Raw genomic sequence first — 19,426 nt, 5'->3', positions numbered from 1 at the left:
GACTCAAGCACAAGCCAGTGTTCCAGGTCGCCACATCGACTATCAGTCCTAATACCTCCACTTCTCCCTCAAGTCACATCTGTTGTCCGATAATAGTTACTTATGACCAGCTAAAGGAGAAAGAAATAAGTCTAGACTGATTGAGTAAAACAGACTGCCTCTACACTACAGTACCACTCAGGAGTGTCCTTGGCAGTTAAAAGTGAAGGGAAACGCACCTGAGATTTGGAGCTTCCAGCAAAGGCAAATGTGCCCAATAGTGACAGCTTCAGGAGGTGTACCCGATCATCCTTTGGTGTTTAAAAAGAAGTGACCTGCGGTAAGAATATATGTAGACTCCCAGAAATTTGTGCAAGACTAATTGGTCAGGAGGTTGGACAGAGAAGTAATGAAACACTGGACAAAAGTGTTCTGTAGAAGAGACATACAGCTGACCCAAGGCAGAGGACACCCGCGTGAAGGTGTTTGTGTTTACAGTTAATATCCACCAGAGAGCTTCAAGCATGGAAGGAGCTTGAAACAACCAGTTAGGCAGAATGGTGTGGCCAGAAGTCATCCTCTGTCATCGGTCACCCTCAGTGTTGGAACAAGTGTGAAACGTATGCAGTAGACATGAGGGTAGAGATGGAAGTTGTGCATGAATCCAACTGTGTGGGTCCCCACACACCAGGGCTACTGTACTCATTGTTGCTGCTGAATGTGCAGCCTTCCAGAAACAGAGCTGATGTGGACACCAACCAGCCACTTAGTGTCAGGTTAATTACAATGGACCTCTTTTGCCCTGAAAGAGTCAGCAATTCATCATGATTGGAGTTGATTGTATTCCGTCAGTTACTTTATGGAATTGCCTTCTCTGTTTTTAGGACCTCAGCAAACAAAAGTAACTGAAGGTTTACAAAGCAATTGATCCTCCCAGATAGGATCTCATCCAACTTTGTAGCCTGGAGGTGCAGCTCTGGGCTAGTGGTCATGGCACCTGTTAGTCTTCTTACATATCATATGACCCAGAAGCTGTAGGCCTACAAGCGATGGAACAGCCTTGGAAGGTGCTGCTGAATTGCTAGTTAGGAGGTGATACCAGCGGAGATTGGATGGCTTCCTCCAGGAGACGGCAAATGCCCCAAATCAGCAGATGGAGGTCTATAGTGCCCCCAGATCAGGTAGGACTTTTTTTTTTTTTTTTTTTTTTTGCTTTGAACGAAACGTTCTTTTCTTGCCTCAAAATATCCTTTTCTTTGCTCCGAATATACGGTCACATAAGAGGCAGAATCAGGCACTTGTGAAGTTACATTTTATTAATTTCAAAAATGGTTTCATTCTTAGCCATATCTTGATATGCTAAATATACTAATGATCTCAAAAGTCATACTTTTCGGTTTAATTATTAAATCTACCTTGTAAAACTTCTAAATAACTATTTCTAAAGTTATTTTTATTGTTTTGGTTTCATCTATTTTGATCAGCATTTGTTCCTTCTCTAGCTTTTAACGTCTTGAAATCTGGTATTGTATTTTTATTTCTTCTTTTAAAAAAAAGTTTAGGTACTTAAGACCATAATTCTGACGGGGAAAAATATATTTAATTGAAAGCCATATATATTCATATGTAAATTTCAGTTTCATGAAACACATTAATTGATCTTTGCTTTTCCAAATATATGAGGAAGAAGACTCCAAGCTCTGACCTGTCAACACAGAGCCCGAATCAGAGCTCAGCCCGTGAACTGGGAGATCATGACCTGAGCCAAAGTCAGATGCTTAACGGACTGAGCCACCCAGGCACCCCGGGAATTTTATTTTTTAATAGATATGTAGAGAAAAGAAAACATACCTGGTTTGGGCACTAATCTAAGAAAAATTTACTCATTAGTTTCAGCATGTTTCTGTGTAAAAATAATGAACTCTATAATGGAGAAACGGGTGTGATATTCATAACTCTTTGCTTAAGAACTAATAGTCCTTTGAGACTTAATTTCCTCTTATCTAAATTGGGAATGATAAACCATATCTATTTGGGGCCATTTTTAAGCAAGATAATGAATCTAATGCACTTAGCTAAATTATAAGTATGTTACTGCTCTAGGCACTTAGCAAAATGCAACTTTGTGTTTTGTAACTCTACTTTATATCTGGCAAGTTGTGTTTCTTGGCCCTTGGAGCTAGGTAACCTCAGAGCACAGGCTGTTAAGAAGGCAGGGCAGTGGTGGACTTTGTAAAAGGGCAAGTGATGGTCCCGTTATTGAAAGAGATCTTTGCCAGGGTATTTGGAAGAACCTCAGGTATCAGAAGTTTGCCTCTAGGAACTATGCACAATTTGGTCTTGACCACTAACCATCTCAGAGGCATTTGTTGGTTGAGGTGATCCCAGTTCAGGTAGGATTTTTTTTTTTTTCTTTAGGATTCAACATTATTTTCTTGACTCTGAAATTGACCTTTCTTTTCTCTGAATATGCAGTCGTGAAAGAGGCAGAGGCATGGCACTTGTGAAGTTACATTTTATTAAGTAAGCTTTCTTATTAAATAATTGCAAATGAAATAAAAAAGATGGACAGGAGAAAGAAAATTAGAATTAAAATGAATGAAGACCGCTAATATCAGTCTTAACCTGAACAGATTTTATTTCATTCTAAGTATAGCTTGTGAAATAAATACCTTTTAATGTATCTCTTTAAGTTTGCACACATTGAAGTGAATCCCCCAACAATGTGCACACAGAGTTCAACCTGTCTTCATCCCTAGGAAGCAAAAGTATTCTTTACATGAGCATAACCATTTAATAGGCTACTGCTGGGAGTGACGATTCAGAAGAAAAATCTGTGCCACACGCTTACGAATTACCTTATTTTTTACACCATAGACAATAGGGTTGAGTGCAGGTGGCACAAGGAGATAGATGGTAGAAAGAAGGATATGGGTAGAAGGAGCAACATGTCCAAAACGGTGGCTGAAAAAGGAGAAGAAGGCAAGAATATAAAACTCAAGGAAAACAAAAATATGAGCTGTGCATGTGTTAAATGCTTTGAGCCGTGCCTCCTTTTGGTGTAGATGAAAAACAGCCTGGAAAATAAGGATATAGGAAATGAAGATGAAAATCATGTCAAATCCCAGTATTGTAAAACCTACTAGGAGACCACATGTTTTATTGACTCGGATGTCTTCTGCAGCTAGCTTGACCACAGCCATGTGCTCACAGTAGGAGTGAGCAATTACAATGGAATGGAAAAGGTGTAGTCTTTTGATTAAAATTGGTAAAATGCCAACAAGCACCATTGCCCGAATTGCCACAACCAGCACCATAGTGACCAGGATGGATGGTGTGAGGATGGATGCGTGCCTCAGTGGATCACAGATGGCAACATAGCGGTCAAAGGCCATGGCCAGCAGGATGCCAGATTCCATGCCCTGCAAGGCATGAATGAAGAAAAGCTGGGCTAAGCAAGCATCAAAAGCCATGGAGCATGAGCCAAACCAGAAGATGGCCAACATCTTGGGAGCAATGGCTACACAGAGCCCTATGTCAGTGGCTGCCAGCACTGCCAGGAAAACGTACATGGGTTGATGCAGGCTGTGTTCTGTAGGAATGATGATTAGTAAAATAGTATTTCCCAGAAGAGCCACCAGGCATATTGCAAAGAAGGAAAACCCAATCCAAAATTGCACGTCCTGTAGTCCGGGGATCCCAATTAGCATCAGTGTTGTGGGGTCTAGATATGACATATTAACGGATGCCATGGAAGTTCGTGATCTCTCTTTTCACCACTAATTCTCATACCTACAGAAAGAGAGTGGGAGTGCGAAGTGAAAGGACACAGACCCCTCTATCTTTCAGACACATTTAGTATTGAAGAAATAAGTTCAGTCTTTGGAGGACTGATTATTCAGTTTGGCTGAATTATTCAGAGGTTCTATTCTATATGCCAACATAGAGTAGCAAACAATCCTTCAAAACTAGTAGAGTCATAGGTGAACAGGGGAAAGTTCAGGATTTCTGATTTATTTTTTGTGGAAATGGAAACCATGAGTCTGAGAACACTGATCTTTTGTATTTATCATGGCCTCCAGGCTGGGCTGTTTGAAACACCATCAGTAGGCTTTCCTTTTCTATTTGCTTGTAGATGCCAGCTCAGTTTTGCTGCAAGTGCAGAGTCCATCTGGGCATCTTGTGGACCTAAAAGAACCCCATTTCTGTCCCCATGTGGGTAAGTATGTAGCTTACAAGAGCCTTCACCCTCAACCAATACTATTCCTGGTCCCAGGAAGCAGGTTATATATCCCTGAGTCTGTAGCATTAGGTCTCCAATGGGGATTGGTAGGAGAGCTTATAGCTGTCTTACATTCACTCAGTGTTCACATAAAAATATTGAACAACTCACTGTTTAAGAGGAGGCCAAGTGTGGCCCTTAGAGGAGATTTGAAGAAGGTGGTCTGTTTTCAAAGGCAGCCAGGGATGGTTCGTTCTCTGAATGGATTAAGTTCATTTAGGTGTAAAGGAGATTTGCTAAGTGGAGAAGGAAAGGTGGAATATAGAGGATGTGGTTTATAGAGGGGCTTAGAAAATTAGAAGATACAGATAAATGCTTTAAACAGAGTAACAACTAAAAATAAGATGTGATTTAGTCAAAAGCAGAGCCTATCCAGTTTGGAGATACCACACTGCTGAATGAGTGTGATGTTTTCTTCCCCCAAGTTACATGTCAATGGAGCACTCGGTAAATTTACACCTCCTTCTGGTTTCCACATTGGGGATCCTACTTTCTCCTTAATAACTTTATACTATGATTCTCTATTAAGATTTTTATACACTATACTATGATAATTAACTATTATTTGAAAGCTGAAGCACCTTTGAATATAATGAGCTAATCTTACATCTCCCTGGTTTTATACTTTTTACAGAATTGATCTAAGCTCTCTTTAGTAGGAACCAAATTTTGCATTTAAGAAACTCATTTTTTCCCAATAATGTCATTATTCATTAATTTCATTAATCCTTCATTAATTTATTAATGAAGCCATTCATTAATTTCATTAATCATACTCTTACTTTTAAACCAGTTCGCATTTTATTACAGTATTTTCATGTCAAGACACTTATTGAAATCACTCCCACAAAGAGATTTCCTCTGAACTGGTCACATTCATACGCCCTGGAAAATGGAGCCTTTTATGTACAGCAGTGGAAGTCTCTCTTTCTCTCTGAGGCAATCACTTGAAAATGGTCATACAAATAGCAGTTTAATGGTCGCTTAAAGCACATCTGTGGAGATATCAAAGGAATTTTTGGTGCAATAATTCTTACATGAATGAAAAATAATGATAGAAAGACACTGAGATCTCTTTGCTTGTTTGCAACAATACAATGAGCAAACAATAGTCAAAGTGATCATAAGATATGGATTAAAGCAACAAATATTGTGAAAAATAATTTCCTCTGATGTCCACATGTTGTATTTGGAAGTATGTGGTGGGAGAAATGATAAAATGTGTGGAGGGTGTTCCTAATAGTTATGAATGGTGAGTTCCCAGAAATGATAGAAGGTAAGAGAAAAATCTCAAAATCTGAATAAATCAGGATGCCCTAAATAGTGGTTCACTAACTGGCTGATACTGTAAAGGCAAAAATAAATATTATGCTCAGCTGCATCCACTTGATGATAATGTCTTTATCAGATTATTTACCTAGTAATCAGCAAGCAGTTAAAATCAAGGGTTTCAAAGTCTGAGAGATGATCTGGCTACTCACCCTGAACCCCCCACCACATACACACATTTACCTTTTATGGAATCTTGCCAGAGTACACATCATCCACAATTTACCCGTCTGTAAATTAAGGACAATATCCTTATTTACCCCAGAGCTAAATGAGATCATATGGAGAATACATCAATGGTTGGTACAGTTCACATAATATTTATAACAGCTGATGAAAGGATTAACTGTTTTGTCAAGACAGAAATAGGATGCACAATTTCAAGGAGACAAGAAAAAACACACAAAAGTGAAAATTACTTGATGATAGAAATGAAAAAAAAAAAATCCTACAAGAAGATGAAAATCCCAGAGCTAAAGCGTTTTTTTCCATCTGCTTATGTATAAGATTGACCACAGCCAAAATAAGAAGGTGATGTCTTAAACTAGTCTGTAAATTCCCATGCGGTTACAAAATGTCACATGACTTAAAAAAAAAATCTTTGTAACAATTAGTCCTTTACAGACTTTGTGAGTTCATAGGAATAAAATGCACCTGAATTACATTAAATACAATTACAGTGAGAAACAATAAAGGCAGAATTAGATGACTCCAAACTTTCAAAATAACATAAATGCTATCATAAAAGGGATAGGCTCATTGTTAGTTACTGAGTAGAAGAAAAAGAAGAGATTCTAATAGGTGAGCTCCAACAGAGGCAAGAGGTCAGAAAGGAGGTTAGGGTATCCTTGCCCCATCACAAAAAGGACTAAGATGCTGTGTAAATGGAGCAGATACTGAAACTTTTCATGGTTTACAGTGTTCCTGTATTTCTCCTCTTTTTCATATCACCCAAACACCCCACATCTGCCTGTGCAGGTAGATAGGTGGCTGATTGTCTCATCCTTTTTTATTTTCAGTAAACCTGAGAACATTACGGTTAACAGGCATAAAGTAACCGGTATCTAGAATCACAAAAAAACACTTTGCATGTATCATAAATTACTCGAGGGCCATAAATAGAAGAAGATGGGACTAAGATGTCTGCAAAATTCTTTAAAATTATATTAGATTTACATTAATCCCCCCCCCCCAAATTCTTTTGTTGATGAAAGATTCTAAGCACAGAGAATGGAAATAGCATGACAAGGGACAGAAAAATGAATGACTAAAGCGGGATTTTAAAACCTCAGTCTATCCATTCTCTCCTAAGATAAACACCCGCTGCAGCCCCTACTTCACTCCCAGTTCCCAAATTGTAGGGGCAGAACCTTACCTGGAGACAGCTGAGGACTGATTTGGCATGTGCATAGGCTAGTTGCATCTTTGTTTCCAGCAAAATTTCCAGCAGAAGTAGATATTAAAGGAAAGGATGCTAGGCCTTCCTGAGTGCCTGAGCTGATCCCAGAGCATCATTACCTTTCTGATTCCCCTGGAGTGTCATTATCCTTCTGATCCCAGGAGTGTGTTGGTCTGGCCCAGCAACATATGTCCAGAGAGCACTGTGAATTCTAGAAGGAAGGAGTCTTCTTGGAATGAGGATTTGTAACTCTCTGATCTTGGGTTACTTTCAGAGAAAGTTGAGCATAAGCTAATGTGGAGTGAGATCACTAGAATATGAGAAATGGAGATTTCTTAAGTTAAAGAAATAAAGTGTCATTATGTTTTCCACCCTCTGTTATCTGGGAGGACCTGTAGATGAAGTACTATGGTAGATATTCTTGTGCTGATAAATATTATAGTAATCTTGCTCTACCTGCTTCTCCTTTTCCCGCTACTGCTACGTTACTGATAGACTGTTTGCATTTCACCACCTTCTCCTCTTCTTCCTGATCCTCCTACAATGTTACTCCTGTTGCCTAGTATTTTATAGTAATTTTCAGCTTCCAATAAACCTTAAGTACTTTTTTTTCAAGGACCACATTCTTCAAGCCTCTCTGGTCATTGAGATATTTAATAATGTATCATTCTCTCTCTGTTTCTTTGGAAAGGTGATGGCAGTAAATTTAGTAACAACATCCCAAACCCCAGAGGACAAGTTTTATAGGTTTTTGTTAGTAATGGGTTATCCCTCTTAGAGACTGGAGGATATTTCAAAGGTCGGCTGCTTTCTGACTCAGAGTTTTAATTCACTCACTTGACATAGAAAATCATTAATTAACTGATGGCAGTGTGAAGGCGGCAAACTGTTTTTCTCTAGTAAGCTTGCGGGTTACTGAATTTTAGATGATAGTGACCAAAATGCAGGATTTCCGCCCAGATATTTTTCTTCTGAGTGAGGATCAACTGTGTGACACTGTCTCATGTGATACCATCACTAGTCTGTTTATTTACTTATTTACTTATTTTTTGATACTAAGTTGTGAGTACTTGTCCAAGTTTAGAACTTTTGGTCTAGCTTCAGTACCCATACAAAATCAATTTGGTCTATGAAGAGAAGAAAATCCTTTCATGTGCTATCAGTTGTCATCTTTCATTGATTTTTTCCTTTCTTTTTTTCTTCCCAGTTTCCTCAGGAATTTATTCTTAAAGGCTGACATCTTTCTTTCCTGCTCACCTCATTATCCCACCTTCTTTTCTCTACCCTTTGATTCTTATTTTGTTCTTTATCACTGTCTTGTCTTTCAGTTCTTTCTTGTTTTCTTTCTCTCTTCCTTTTTTTTTCTTTTCTCTCTCTTTTTATGCCTATCTCAATTTTCTCAAAAGGTCTCTATCATTTGTCTGTTCTTTTTGGAGTATTTAATTTTCCCCTCTCCATTCTTCAATATGTACCTATCACTGTGAAGTTCTCATCAAAAGAATACAATCATCTTTAGCCCAAAAATATTTTAGAGACCTTTCTCATTTTATTTTATAGCCTAGTTCTTGAAATAATATTTTATATCCATTTTTTCCTATTCAGGTCCTATATTAATATAGTTTAATCTTCTTTCTTTCTACTTGAATTTTTCTTGCAAAGGAATACACATCTCTCCCTTATAACCCAGCAGTTCTACAACTTGGTATTTACTGAAAAGAAACAGAGAAGGCCATAATAAGACTTGTAGTATAATTTACAGACTAGCCCTGACAACCCAATATCCACTGAAAATATAATGAGTCTTGGGGCGCCTGGGTGGCTCAGTCGGTTAAGCTTCCGACTTCGGCTCAGGTCATGATCTCGCGGTCTGTGAGTTCAAGCCCCACGTCAGGCTCTGTGCTGATGGCTCAGAGCCTGGAGCCTGTTTCAGATTCTGTGTCTCCCTCTCTCTCTGACCCTCCCCCGTTCATGCTCTGTCTCTCTCTGCCTCAAAAATAAATAAAAGTTAAAAAAATTAAAAAAAAAAAGATAATGAGTCTTAATTATTCAGTTCAGTGAGATTTAATGTGTGTATACTACTGTGTAACCATCCATCACCCAACGTAAGATACAGAAAATTTTCAATACCTCAGAGAGTTCCCTCATGCTATATTCCAGTCATTGTCCAAGTCCCTCTCCACTCCAAGCAACTTTTATTGGCTTCTATTGCTACAGATTACTTTTACTTAATTTTTATTTGTGTTATAAATTTAAATAGTGTCAAACTGTAATAAGAGGTTCAAGCAGAAAGGTGGATTTGGCAAAGGAAGCATCTTGAAACAGGCTGTGGGTATCTGTACATACTAAATATTATTACACTTCAGAGCATGATATGGAATATTGTAGAAGATAGAGAAGCAAGTTAGTGTGTGTGTATGCACACATATACATTCATATGTAAATATATACATATACACATTTATACACAAACCTGCTGTTTAACTGTATCTGCCACAGTAATCCATATCATGTTTTGAGCAGTGAAATATTTAAATATATGTATGTATTTGAAGAGGAAAATGTTTTATGAAGGTATTGAGAATTGAGGTAAAAAGTGTTTGAAATCAGTTGGAAATCAGTTGAAATGAGTTGGCTCAGTCGGTTAAGTGACCGACTTTGGCTCAGGTCATGATCTTGTGGTCCATGGGTTCAAGCCCTGTGATGGGCTGATGGCTCAGAGCCCAGAGACTGCTTCAAGTTCTGTGTGTCTTTCTCTTTCTGCCCCTCCCTCACTTGCACTCTGTTTCTGTCTATCTGTCTCAAAAATAAGCAAACATTAAAAAAATTTTTTTTAAAGTGTTTGAAATCATTTAAGCAAGAAATAATGTAATATTTGCTTGGATCAATAAGATACAGTAGAATCCTCCTTTTATTGCCTCATGTCTCTGTGGGTCTTTTCCCTTCTTACTGCTTATCTCCTCCAGATAATCCATGCAATGCCCCCCAAACTTCTGAGTCGCCAGATGAATGTGTACATTGCTTGGCCATAACTGTTATCTGTGCCTTCCCTGTTGTTACTTTAAAGAGATATCTCCTTTACTTCGTGCAGGGAGCTGTGGTGAGGAAGAAGGCACCATGCTCAACCATGCATGTGGGCACAAATAGGTGTTTCATGCTGTTGCAAGACTTGATCTCTGTTGTCACACATTCAACTCTGATAAGATCTTTTTTTTTTTTAATTTTTTTTTTCAACGTTTATTTATTTCTGGGACAGAGAGAGACACAGCATGAACGGGGGAGGGGCAGAGAGAGAGGGAGACACAGAATCGGAAACAGGCTCCAGGCTCCGAGCCATCAACCCAGAGCCTGACGCGGGGCTCGAACTCACGGACCGAGAGATCGTGACCTGGCTGAAGTCGGACGCTTAACCGACTGCGCCACCCAGGCGCCCCTGATAAGATCTTTTAATGAAACATCCTACCTGGGACAGTGGGCTCTTAGTTGTAGGCCAGAAACTGAAGGCTTCTGTAAATACATCACTGTTCTCTACATAGTTGGAAAATGACTTATTCCAAAATTGGTTGTAAAACCTTTGTTTTCAGGTTGGGAAGCATGTATATTGAGTTAAATACTGAGTGGATAGTTCCATATCCATATCCATATGCTATATAAACATATGCATGTAAATATATATCTGAATAATTCAACTTTAGTACATGGTGTAATATTAACCAGTTATCTCTGTTTTTAGAGGATGTGAAATGAGTCCTAACTAAAAAAATTAGGCATTGAGGGAAATTAGCAATTATAATATGGGAAAATGTGGGATGGAGCCTTCCAGTACAATACACATAAATGAGTTTAGCACCTCTGATGGAGAGCCAGTTGAAGACTAACATGACAAGAATAAATTCCAGAATCCATGGCTACTTCTGTTACTAGTGAATACTTTGTTTAAGTTTTCTAATTTATTATGGTAAATAAATTCAGTATAGTTGCACAATACAAAATTAATATACATGCATTATATGTGTTTTGATATATAAACAATGATCTATCTGAAAAACTGACAATCCCATTCAAAATAGCAACAAAAAGAATAAAATACTTAAGAATAAACTTTTTATAAAATGTTTATTTATTTTGAGAGAGAGAGAGAGAGAGCAGGGGAGGGGCAGAGAGAGAGGGAGAGAGAGAGAATCCCAAGCAGACTCTGTTGTCAGCATGGAGCCCAATGTGGGTCTTGATCCCACGAACTATGAGATCATGACCTGAACCGAAACCAAGAGTCAGATGCTTAACTGACTGAGCCACTCAAGTGCCCCTACTTAAGACTAAACTTAAACAAAGAGGTAAAAGACTTGTATGCTGAAAATTATAAAATGCTGATGGAGGAAATAAAAAATGACACAGATAATTGGAAAGACATCATGTTCATTGATTGGAAGAATTAATATTGTTAAAATTTCTGTACTATCCGATGTGATCAAAGATTCAGTGTGATTCCCATCAAAATCTCAGTGGCATTATTACAGAAGTAGAAAAGAAACCCACTAAAATTTATGTGTAACCACAAAAGATCGCTAATAGTGAAAAGCAAAGTGAAGAACAAAGCTGAAGGCATCACACTTCCTGGTTTCAAAATATATTACAAAGCTACAGTAATCAAAACAGTATGGTACTGAAATAAAAGCAGAAAAATAGATCCATAGAAGAGAGTACACAACCCAGAAATAAGTCCATACATGTATAATCAACTAGTCTTATACAAGGGTGCTAAAACGATGGGAAAACAATAATGTCTCTAATAAATGGTGTTGGGAAAACTGGATATCCACATGCAGAAGAATGAAATAGACCCTTATCTCACATCATTCACAAAATGACTTCAAAGTGAATTAAAGTAAGACCTGAAAACAATAAAAGTCCTTGAAGAAAACATAGGAAAATGCTTCTTGCCATTGGTCTGAGCAGTGGTTTTTTTAGATAAGACATCATAGTACAGGCAACAAAAACAAAAGTAGACAAATGGAATTATATAAAACTAAAAAACTTCTACACAGCAAAAGGAACCTCAGTAGAGTGAAAAGACAGTCTATGGAATAGGAAATTTTTTGCAAGCTGTGTAGTTCATTAGGGGTTAATATCCAAAATATATGAGGAATTCATACTACTCAATAACAAAACAAACAAACAACAACAACAACAAAAACATTACAAAATGGGAAAAGGACCTGAAAAGACATTTCTCAAAAGAAAACATGCAAATGTCCAACATGTACATGAAAAGGTGCTCAACTTCACACAGCATCAGGAAAATGCAAATCAAAACCACTATGAGGTATTACTTCACACCTTTAGGATGTCTGGTATCAAAAAGACAAGAGATAAGGGTTGGAGAGGCTGTGGAGAAAAATCAACCTTTGTACACTATTGGTGGGAATGTGCATTAGTATAGCCATGACGGAAAACAGTATGGAGTCCTCAAAAATGAAAAACACAAAACAAAACTACAATATGATCCAGTAATCCCACTTTTGGTTATATATCCAAAGGAAATGAAGTCACTATCACTTGTTTAAGGTTGGAATTAAAATGGTCTAATCAAAGGAATAAAGAATATGTTATTTTCCTTTTCAGTCCCCTTTAGGATTTCATATCCTGTTAAATGGTTGATAAATCAAATGGCATCTCATATTATGAAGGATGGCTACATCTGGAGCTAAAACCTGAGGGTATGCACAGGCAAATTACTAGGACTGATAATGTAGATTATCAGTCATTACTAAGTATACAAATTATTCTCCCTTCTGGCAATGATTCTGTAGGGACCTGTTTGTGTCAAATGTTATTTTTGCTTATCCTCTGAGAATATCATGTTGAGGCTGCTCCATATAGAAGCTGTATCTTTGGGTTGCTTGTTGGCTCTGAGTCAGTTTCTTGTTTGAGCTAATTAGTTTTGTTATCCAAGTAGAGAAGGCGGAGAAAAGGAGCTAGCTGGAGTGACCTAAGTAAAATATTTTAGGACACCGAGACTCCTCCAAATGCCACCCTTTATTTTCTGAGTGTCATAGATTCAATGGAGGAGAAATAAATCTCTAAGCAGAGGAAATAAACATTTTTTATTCTCAATGGATGAAATTATGAAAGAGCCAGATTTTAGGAGGCAACGATCTTTTTTAAGGATATCATAGAAGTGAGGATTATCTCTCCTTTTGAAATTATTTTTATCTTGCACGACTTACTTGAAGGAATACAATATGGGTAACAAAAATATGGATACCTTGTGATATCTGGACTCATGTACAGGTTGGTATTTTTAAGAGGATGTCATCATAATGATCCTTCCTATCCTGTATGCTTCTGGGAAAAATATTTTTGGAACCAATGTGTATATCCTTCTGTGCATTTTTCTTCTTTTCCAATGTTCTGTATTGTACTTATGCATTCTATCTGTATTATTGAACACTTAGTAAGTCAAATCCAGTGGTCTAAACATTCGATTCTAAAATTCCCTGTAGGTTATACAGTGTGCGTATGTATGTATGTATTTTTTACCCATAGAATCTTATCTACTTTGTACCTTTGTACTCTTTGAGTCCAGACTACATAAAATTTAAATTCATTATGTCATGATTATTCTTCCTAATGGAAGAACAGATTCCCAAGACCAGATATCATATATTGTTTAGATTCCAGTCTAAATGACACTTTCTATGAGTCACAAAACTTAATTTGGTCTACTGCTATCATTTCTAAAGAATTCATGCCCCACTCATGATAATCTATTGCCTTATAAATTACTTATTTACAGTGTATTTATCACACGAATCAATTCAAAAAGCCATGTCTGTACTGTTCAAGAGGAAGACCTAGGGTTAGTAAATGTAGAAGCCTAGAAAACAATCCTTCAGTTAGTGATATTTGGAGAGTTTAAGTGTGTTTTCATGATTCTGGCAAGCATATGAAGGGATAACTATGTATGGTTTTAATGAGTACATATAATATTTATGAGGACTTGTTTGAGACCTAGGACAACCAGATTCCTCTTCAAGAGCTGAAGGCATTACTACTCAGTGTCAGTGCTACAGTAGGACATAGGGGAGAACAGAAAACTAGTACCAAAGGTTTCTCTACAAGCAAATAATTTGTATCAAGTTAAGAGTCTTTCTCTTCTGTAACCTTCCCAACCCCTGCCTCCTCGCTCATCCCTTTATCTGGGGATAGCCCCATGGCTTCTTTGCCATAGAGGCTCATTTCTTCCCTGGAGCTGTGAGAAGTATAAAAGAATATGCTTTATTCAGTAATTGAGGTTTTGGACATCATTAGGCCATTTACCAATCCAGTAAATGACTGCTCTGCGTGTATCATAATATGGTTTTCTGGATGAATAAATGAGACCACACAAGAAGGGTCCATCTCTACAGTGAACTGATACAAGTCTGAAACATTGAGTATGGGAAGGTAGTGAATGACATTAAGGTTAAGAAATATGTTGTTCGTGTGTGTGTGTGTGTGTGTGTGTGATCCTTATCAATATATTTTTCTTCAGAAGAATATATGTCTCTAAAGGGTATATGATAGGAAAAAACAATAGGAAAAACATGACATTGTAATATACTATGCTTCCTGTTGGCCACATATGGATTGTGGTAAATGACATCTGGAAGGCGTGGAATATATTATTCTCATTAAAGAAACAATCCCAAAGATGGACATATCATGCTATCATTAAGATATTTTCCAAGCGATGTCACACTCTTACCACATGCAGTCCTACAAATTTCTAGTTGTCCAAATTTAATATGTAACTCTGAAAGCTTGATTGTCTGGATTATGACTTTCTTCCTCTTAAATCAGGAGAGAAGAGATAATTTATTTCTATCCCATAAATCACTTACGAGTGTGGTTTGTGCAGTCTCCTGCCTAAAACAAGAATCCCTACAATAACTCCCCAAAAGTTTCACAAGATTTATGCTTGCTTACTTATAGTCATGGAAAGTCCACTCACTGGAGAGAAATACTGACTGAGAAATTCGAGTGGAAAGTTTCAAACTCTTGAACCCTCCAATATAGTTTCTGATTACTACTGTTAGGGAAGCTCAAAATCGCTTTGGAGGGAACTTCTGCATCCTGAGGAGTAATATACTGCATTATTCACCTTGGGGAATCTGAAGAATACTCTTTCTTAGACTCCAACTTATCAGTAGGCATAGATACACTGTTTAAATATTAACTGCACTTACCATATTTGACACTGGATTTGACACTTGTAAAAGAATAAATATGTTACAGATGTAATTTTCAGACAGGTACTAATAAGAAGGAGTAGAAAGGAAAGACAAAATACTGTGTAGTAAATGATATGGAGAACTACAGTGAGCAATAGATGAAAATATACCAAGACAGGTTATCTATAACATATAATTGATGCAAAATTAGATCTTTTGCAGAAATTTCTGAAAGAATAAAATGAAGCAGAGAATTTTAGAATATCTTCAAAATAATTGTTTATGCAATTGATCTTTTTCTAAAATGGGCAGAGGAAAAGTGAAGGCGCAGAGAAGCTATTAATGTAGAGAAATGTCCCTCACCTCCTACCATTTTCTCCTTTGACTTATGAGTGTGTTGGGACACACTGATATTTTTGTCCATTTCTGTTTGTTCCTGTTTTTCGTGCTTTAATATCTCAGGCTCTGAAGGCTTGAGCTCTGTCATTCAGATGATCAACTTATATATGGCATTCCTTTTTTAATTTTTTTAAACATTTTTTATTTATGTTTGAGAGTCAGAGAGAGAGAGGATGGGTGGGGGAAGGACACAGAGAGAGGGAGACTCAGAATCTGAAGCAGGCTCCAGGCTCTCAGCTGTCAACGCAGAGCCCAACACAGGGCTCGAACCCATGAACCGTAAGATCATGACCTGAGCCAAAGTTAGATGTGTAACCAACTGAACCACCCAGGTGCCCCTATATATGGCATTCTTGTCACCCACACATGCTAGTCATTGTTTATCATATTATGATGTTTTCCTTGTAGAGTGTAACCTCCATGAGAATAAATCTGATCTGTGAATTACTTTATTCTCAGTGCCTGGAACATGGTTTGTCACACAGTCACTGCTTACTGAACAGTTGTTGAATTAAGTACAATTGAATAGACAGGGAATGTTTTTACGGAGTTAAGGTGATTTATTTGCCCTTGTGATAATATGAAATGATACATGAATTATCTTTCTGTATTTTCAAACACAGTATTGTATGTGATGTTGCAAATATGGTTACTTTGGTCCTAGTGAATTGAAATACACCTGGTTATGAATTTGAACTGTTTTTAACATAAGGGTCTTCTTGAACTGAATCTTCATGTTTTCAGCATCTGGTAATGATCATCTATCATAGCAGCTTCATCTTCAGAAGTAGTGACAGAAAGCAAAGGGAAAAGCGTCATGCCTCCTGTCAACACCTCTCGTCCCTCTCCTATCACCTTCTTGCTGATGGGCATCCCAGGACTAGAGCACCTGCATGTCTGGATTGGGATTCCCTTCTGCTCCATGTATGTGGTGGCTGTGGTGGGGAATGTGACCATCCTGGCCGTGGTGAAGGCAGAGCGGAGTCTCCATGAGCCTATGTTCTTCTTTTTGTGCATGCTCTCCGTCACTGACCTGGTCCTCTCCACATCTACACTGCCCCGCATGCTTTGTCTTTTCTGGCTTGGAGCCCATGACATTGCATTTGATGCTTGCCTGACCCAAATGTTCTTCATCCATAGCTTTACCACCATGGAATCAGGCTTTTTCCTGGCCATGGCCATTGACCGTTACGTGGCCATTTGTCATCCACTGCACCATACTACCATTCTCACCCATGCGCGCATCACCATAATGGGTATTATTGTGGTGATTCGGGGCGTAGCCTTCTTTTCTCCACATCCCATCCTGCTCAGGCAGCTGCCCTACTGCAGAACACGAACCATTGCCCACACCTACTGTGAGTTCATGGCTGTGGTGAAGCTGGCATGTGTGGACACAGGAGCCACCACACGTTATAGCCTCAGTGTGGCTTCTATCATTGGCTCATGTGATGCCATTCTCACTGCTGTATCCTATGCCTTCATCCTGCGCTCTGTATTCCGGCTGCCATCCCGAGAAGCTAGCTTTAAGGCTCTGGGCACATGTGGGTCACATGTCTGTGTTATTCTTGTCTTCTATTCCACAGCAGGTTTTTCCATTTTCACTCACCGTTTTGGGAAAAATGTGCCTGCACATGTCCATATATTTATTGCAAATATGTACCTTTTGGTGCCCCCTTTTCTCAACCCCATTGTGTACGGAGTAAGGACCAAGAAAATACAGGAGCATGTTCTTAGAGCACTAAAGGTCAAAGTTGTCTGATTTTAGCTTGATCAATAGAAGAGATGGCTCAAGATATATAGAAATACCTAGAAATCATCTATATATAGAAATATATAGAGATGATGTAGGGAAAATAATTAACTGTTCTTGTTCCCACAGGCTGAATTGCATTTACCACCTGAAAGTTGTTATTTATCATATGTCTAGAATTTCTAAGAATATTAACTCAGCAAATTATTTTACCTTTCTTATTTAATAAATATTGGTGATGAATTTGTTCATCTCATTCTGAATATGTACCTTTCAGAGGGAGTTATAATACAGAATGAACAGTAGGTAGAAGGAGAAACAAACCTATGAAGATACTTAGGAAAAAAAGAAAGGAAGAGGTCTCTGAGATCTATATGCTGAATTTTATAGAGTAGTAAGCGAAATAATATTGAGGCATATATATAGCTGTGATTTTTAAAAACAGGTAATAAATGTTGTATCTCTAGTCAAATTATATCAAATTAATGTCTCAAGGTACATGAATAGACTAATAATGCACAAATACTTAAAAATGTAAGTAAGAAGAAATGATCACCCAGTCAAGGAAAACAAAAATATAAAAATAAAAATTAAATTCAGAAACATGTATTTGTGTGAAAATACCAACATTGGTATTAGGGCTTCTATGGTTTCTAGAGCAATTTTGATAGAGGCACGGGGTACTTCATATTCTGGATTCTACTGACTGCTAAAGTGTAGTTCCATATATTTCAAATTTGATTGGTAGTAGTTACAATAAACCACCAGGCTACCATGTACATTCAGTTTTCCCTATTGATTAGTTGACTTTGAACTTCATATCAAGACACAGAATGTGAAATCTGTTATTAACAAATTTAAATATTTCCCCTTTTTATTACCCCAATATCTAAGACTATCTTCTTTTCTTGTTCATTTTCCTCAGCTTTCACTAGATTCCCCACTATATGTTTCTCATCTTTTAAAAATATTACTTAAAAACTAGCAGCCATCTGAAAAGGGGAGTGATATTTGTGCTGTGAAACTTTTTCTCACTCCTTGTGTCTTTATCCTACGAACTTAACATCCATAGCTAGGCACAAAGACTAACATCTCTGCATTCACTAACACTCCATATGTAATTTAACTATAAGTAGAGTGTAAATTTTTCTGTTTTGGAAAACTGCATACATTTGGCATTATTCCTTTGACGTCATGGATGCAGGACTAGGAGCAGTTTGAGGGCTACCGTAATACATTTAATTTGGACATGGCAGGTTTGAGATTCACGTGGAATATTGAATTGTATACGTCCTAAGGGAGAAGGTCTTAGCTAAGGTAAATATTCACATATTTTGAACATATAAGTGTGGTGGTCTGGCCAATTACGAGTAAATTCACTCAAGCAGCAGTTGCAGGATGAAGAAAACAGACAATCTGAAAACATGCTGAAATTTTCGCTTCCATGCCCATTCACCTACATTTGCCTAAGACATTCTTAATTTACAGCTGTTGTTCCAGGTTAATTATCAAGGGTGCCCTTTTCCAGTCTTTTCTCTTTCTTCTCGGATAATGTGTGTTCACTCTGTCATTAAGACACCGATGACTTGTTACATTTTTAACAAATTTTAGACTGTTGCATTTGTAGTGTATGAATTCATTTTTTGAGTGTAAAAATACAGTAAAATTGGCAGATCTTAAGTGGACAGTTAGATAAGTTTTAACAAATGTACGGCCCATGTAACCCACCCCACAATCATAGTAGAAGACATTTTCATCACCCCCCAAAAGTGCCCCTTCTCTTCTATCTTGAAAGTGTACTGTTGGGAAAATGTATTGTTTATATAATAGAAGTACTCGTCCTACCTCTGTCAGTAGGAAATCAATGACTCAAGTTACAATTTTAAAGTTTTAGACTATTGCATTTAGTATGTTTATAGGCTGGAAAGTCTTGTAGTGGGGGTTCTGAATATACTTTTTCCAATGATTATTGTCCATGTCCATAATTTCTGTATGTGCTTGTTTTACATGTGGATGAAACTATTATTTTCATGAATCTGATGCTGAGAGATTCTCCCCATGTTATTCCCAAGCCC

The 19,426-nt window shown here is 37.6% G+C and overlaps 2 protein-coding genes across 2 annotated transcripts; one reads left to right on the top strand and one right to left on the bottom strand.

Annotated features, from left to right (window-relative positions):
- Positions 1 to 2,780: 2,780 nt before the first annotated feature.
- Positions 2,781 to 3,731, bottom strand: LOC125176001 (olfactory receptor 52A1-like). Its single transcript, XM_047876705.1, has one exon. The coding sequence runs from the start codon at positions 3,729 to 3,731 to the stop codon at positions 2,781 to 2,783; it is 951 nt and encodes a 316-aa protein (XP_047732661.1).
- Positions 3,732 to 16,321: 12,590 nt separating this feature from the next.
- LOC125176002 (olfactory receptor 52M1-like) lies at positions 16,322 to 17,360 on the top strand. The gene has a single exon (XM_047876706.1). The coding sequence runs from the start codon at positions 16,416 to 16,418 to the stop codon at positions 17,358 to 17,360; it is 945 nt and encodes a 314-aa protein (XP_047732662.1). The 5' UTR covers positions 16,322 to 16,415.
- Positions 17,361 to 19,426: the final 2,066 nt, after the last annotated feature.

Source organism: Prionailurus viverrinus, chromosome D1 (assembly GCF_022837055.1).
Source record: "Prionailurus viverrinus isolate Anna chromosome D1, UM_Priviv_1.0, whole genome shotgun sequence".
NCBI classification, from domain to species: domain Eukaryota; kingdom Metazoa; phylum Chordata; class Mammalia; order Carnivora; family Felidae; genus Prionailurus; species Prionailurus viverrinus.
This window is presented reverse-complemented; position numbering and strand designations above follow the sequence as displayed.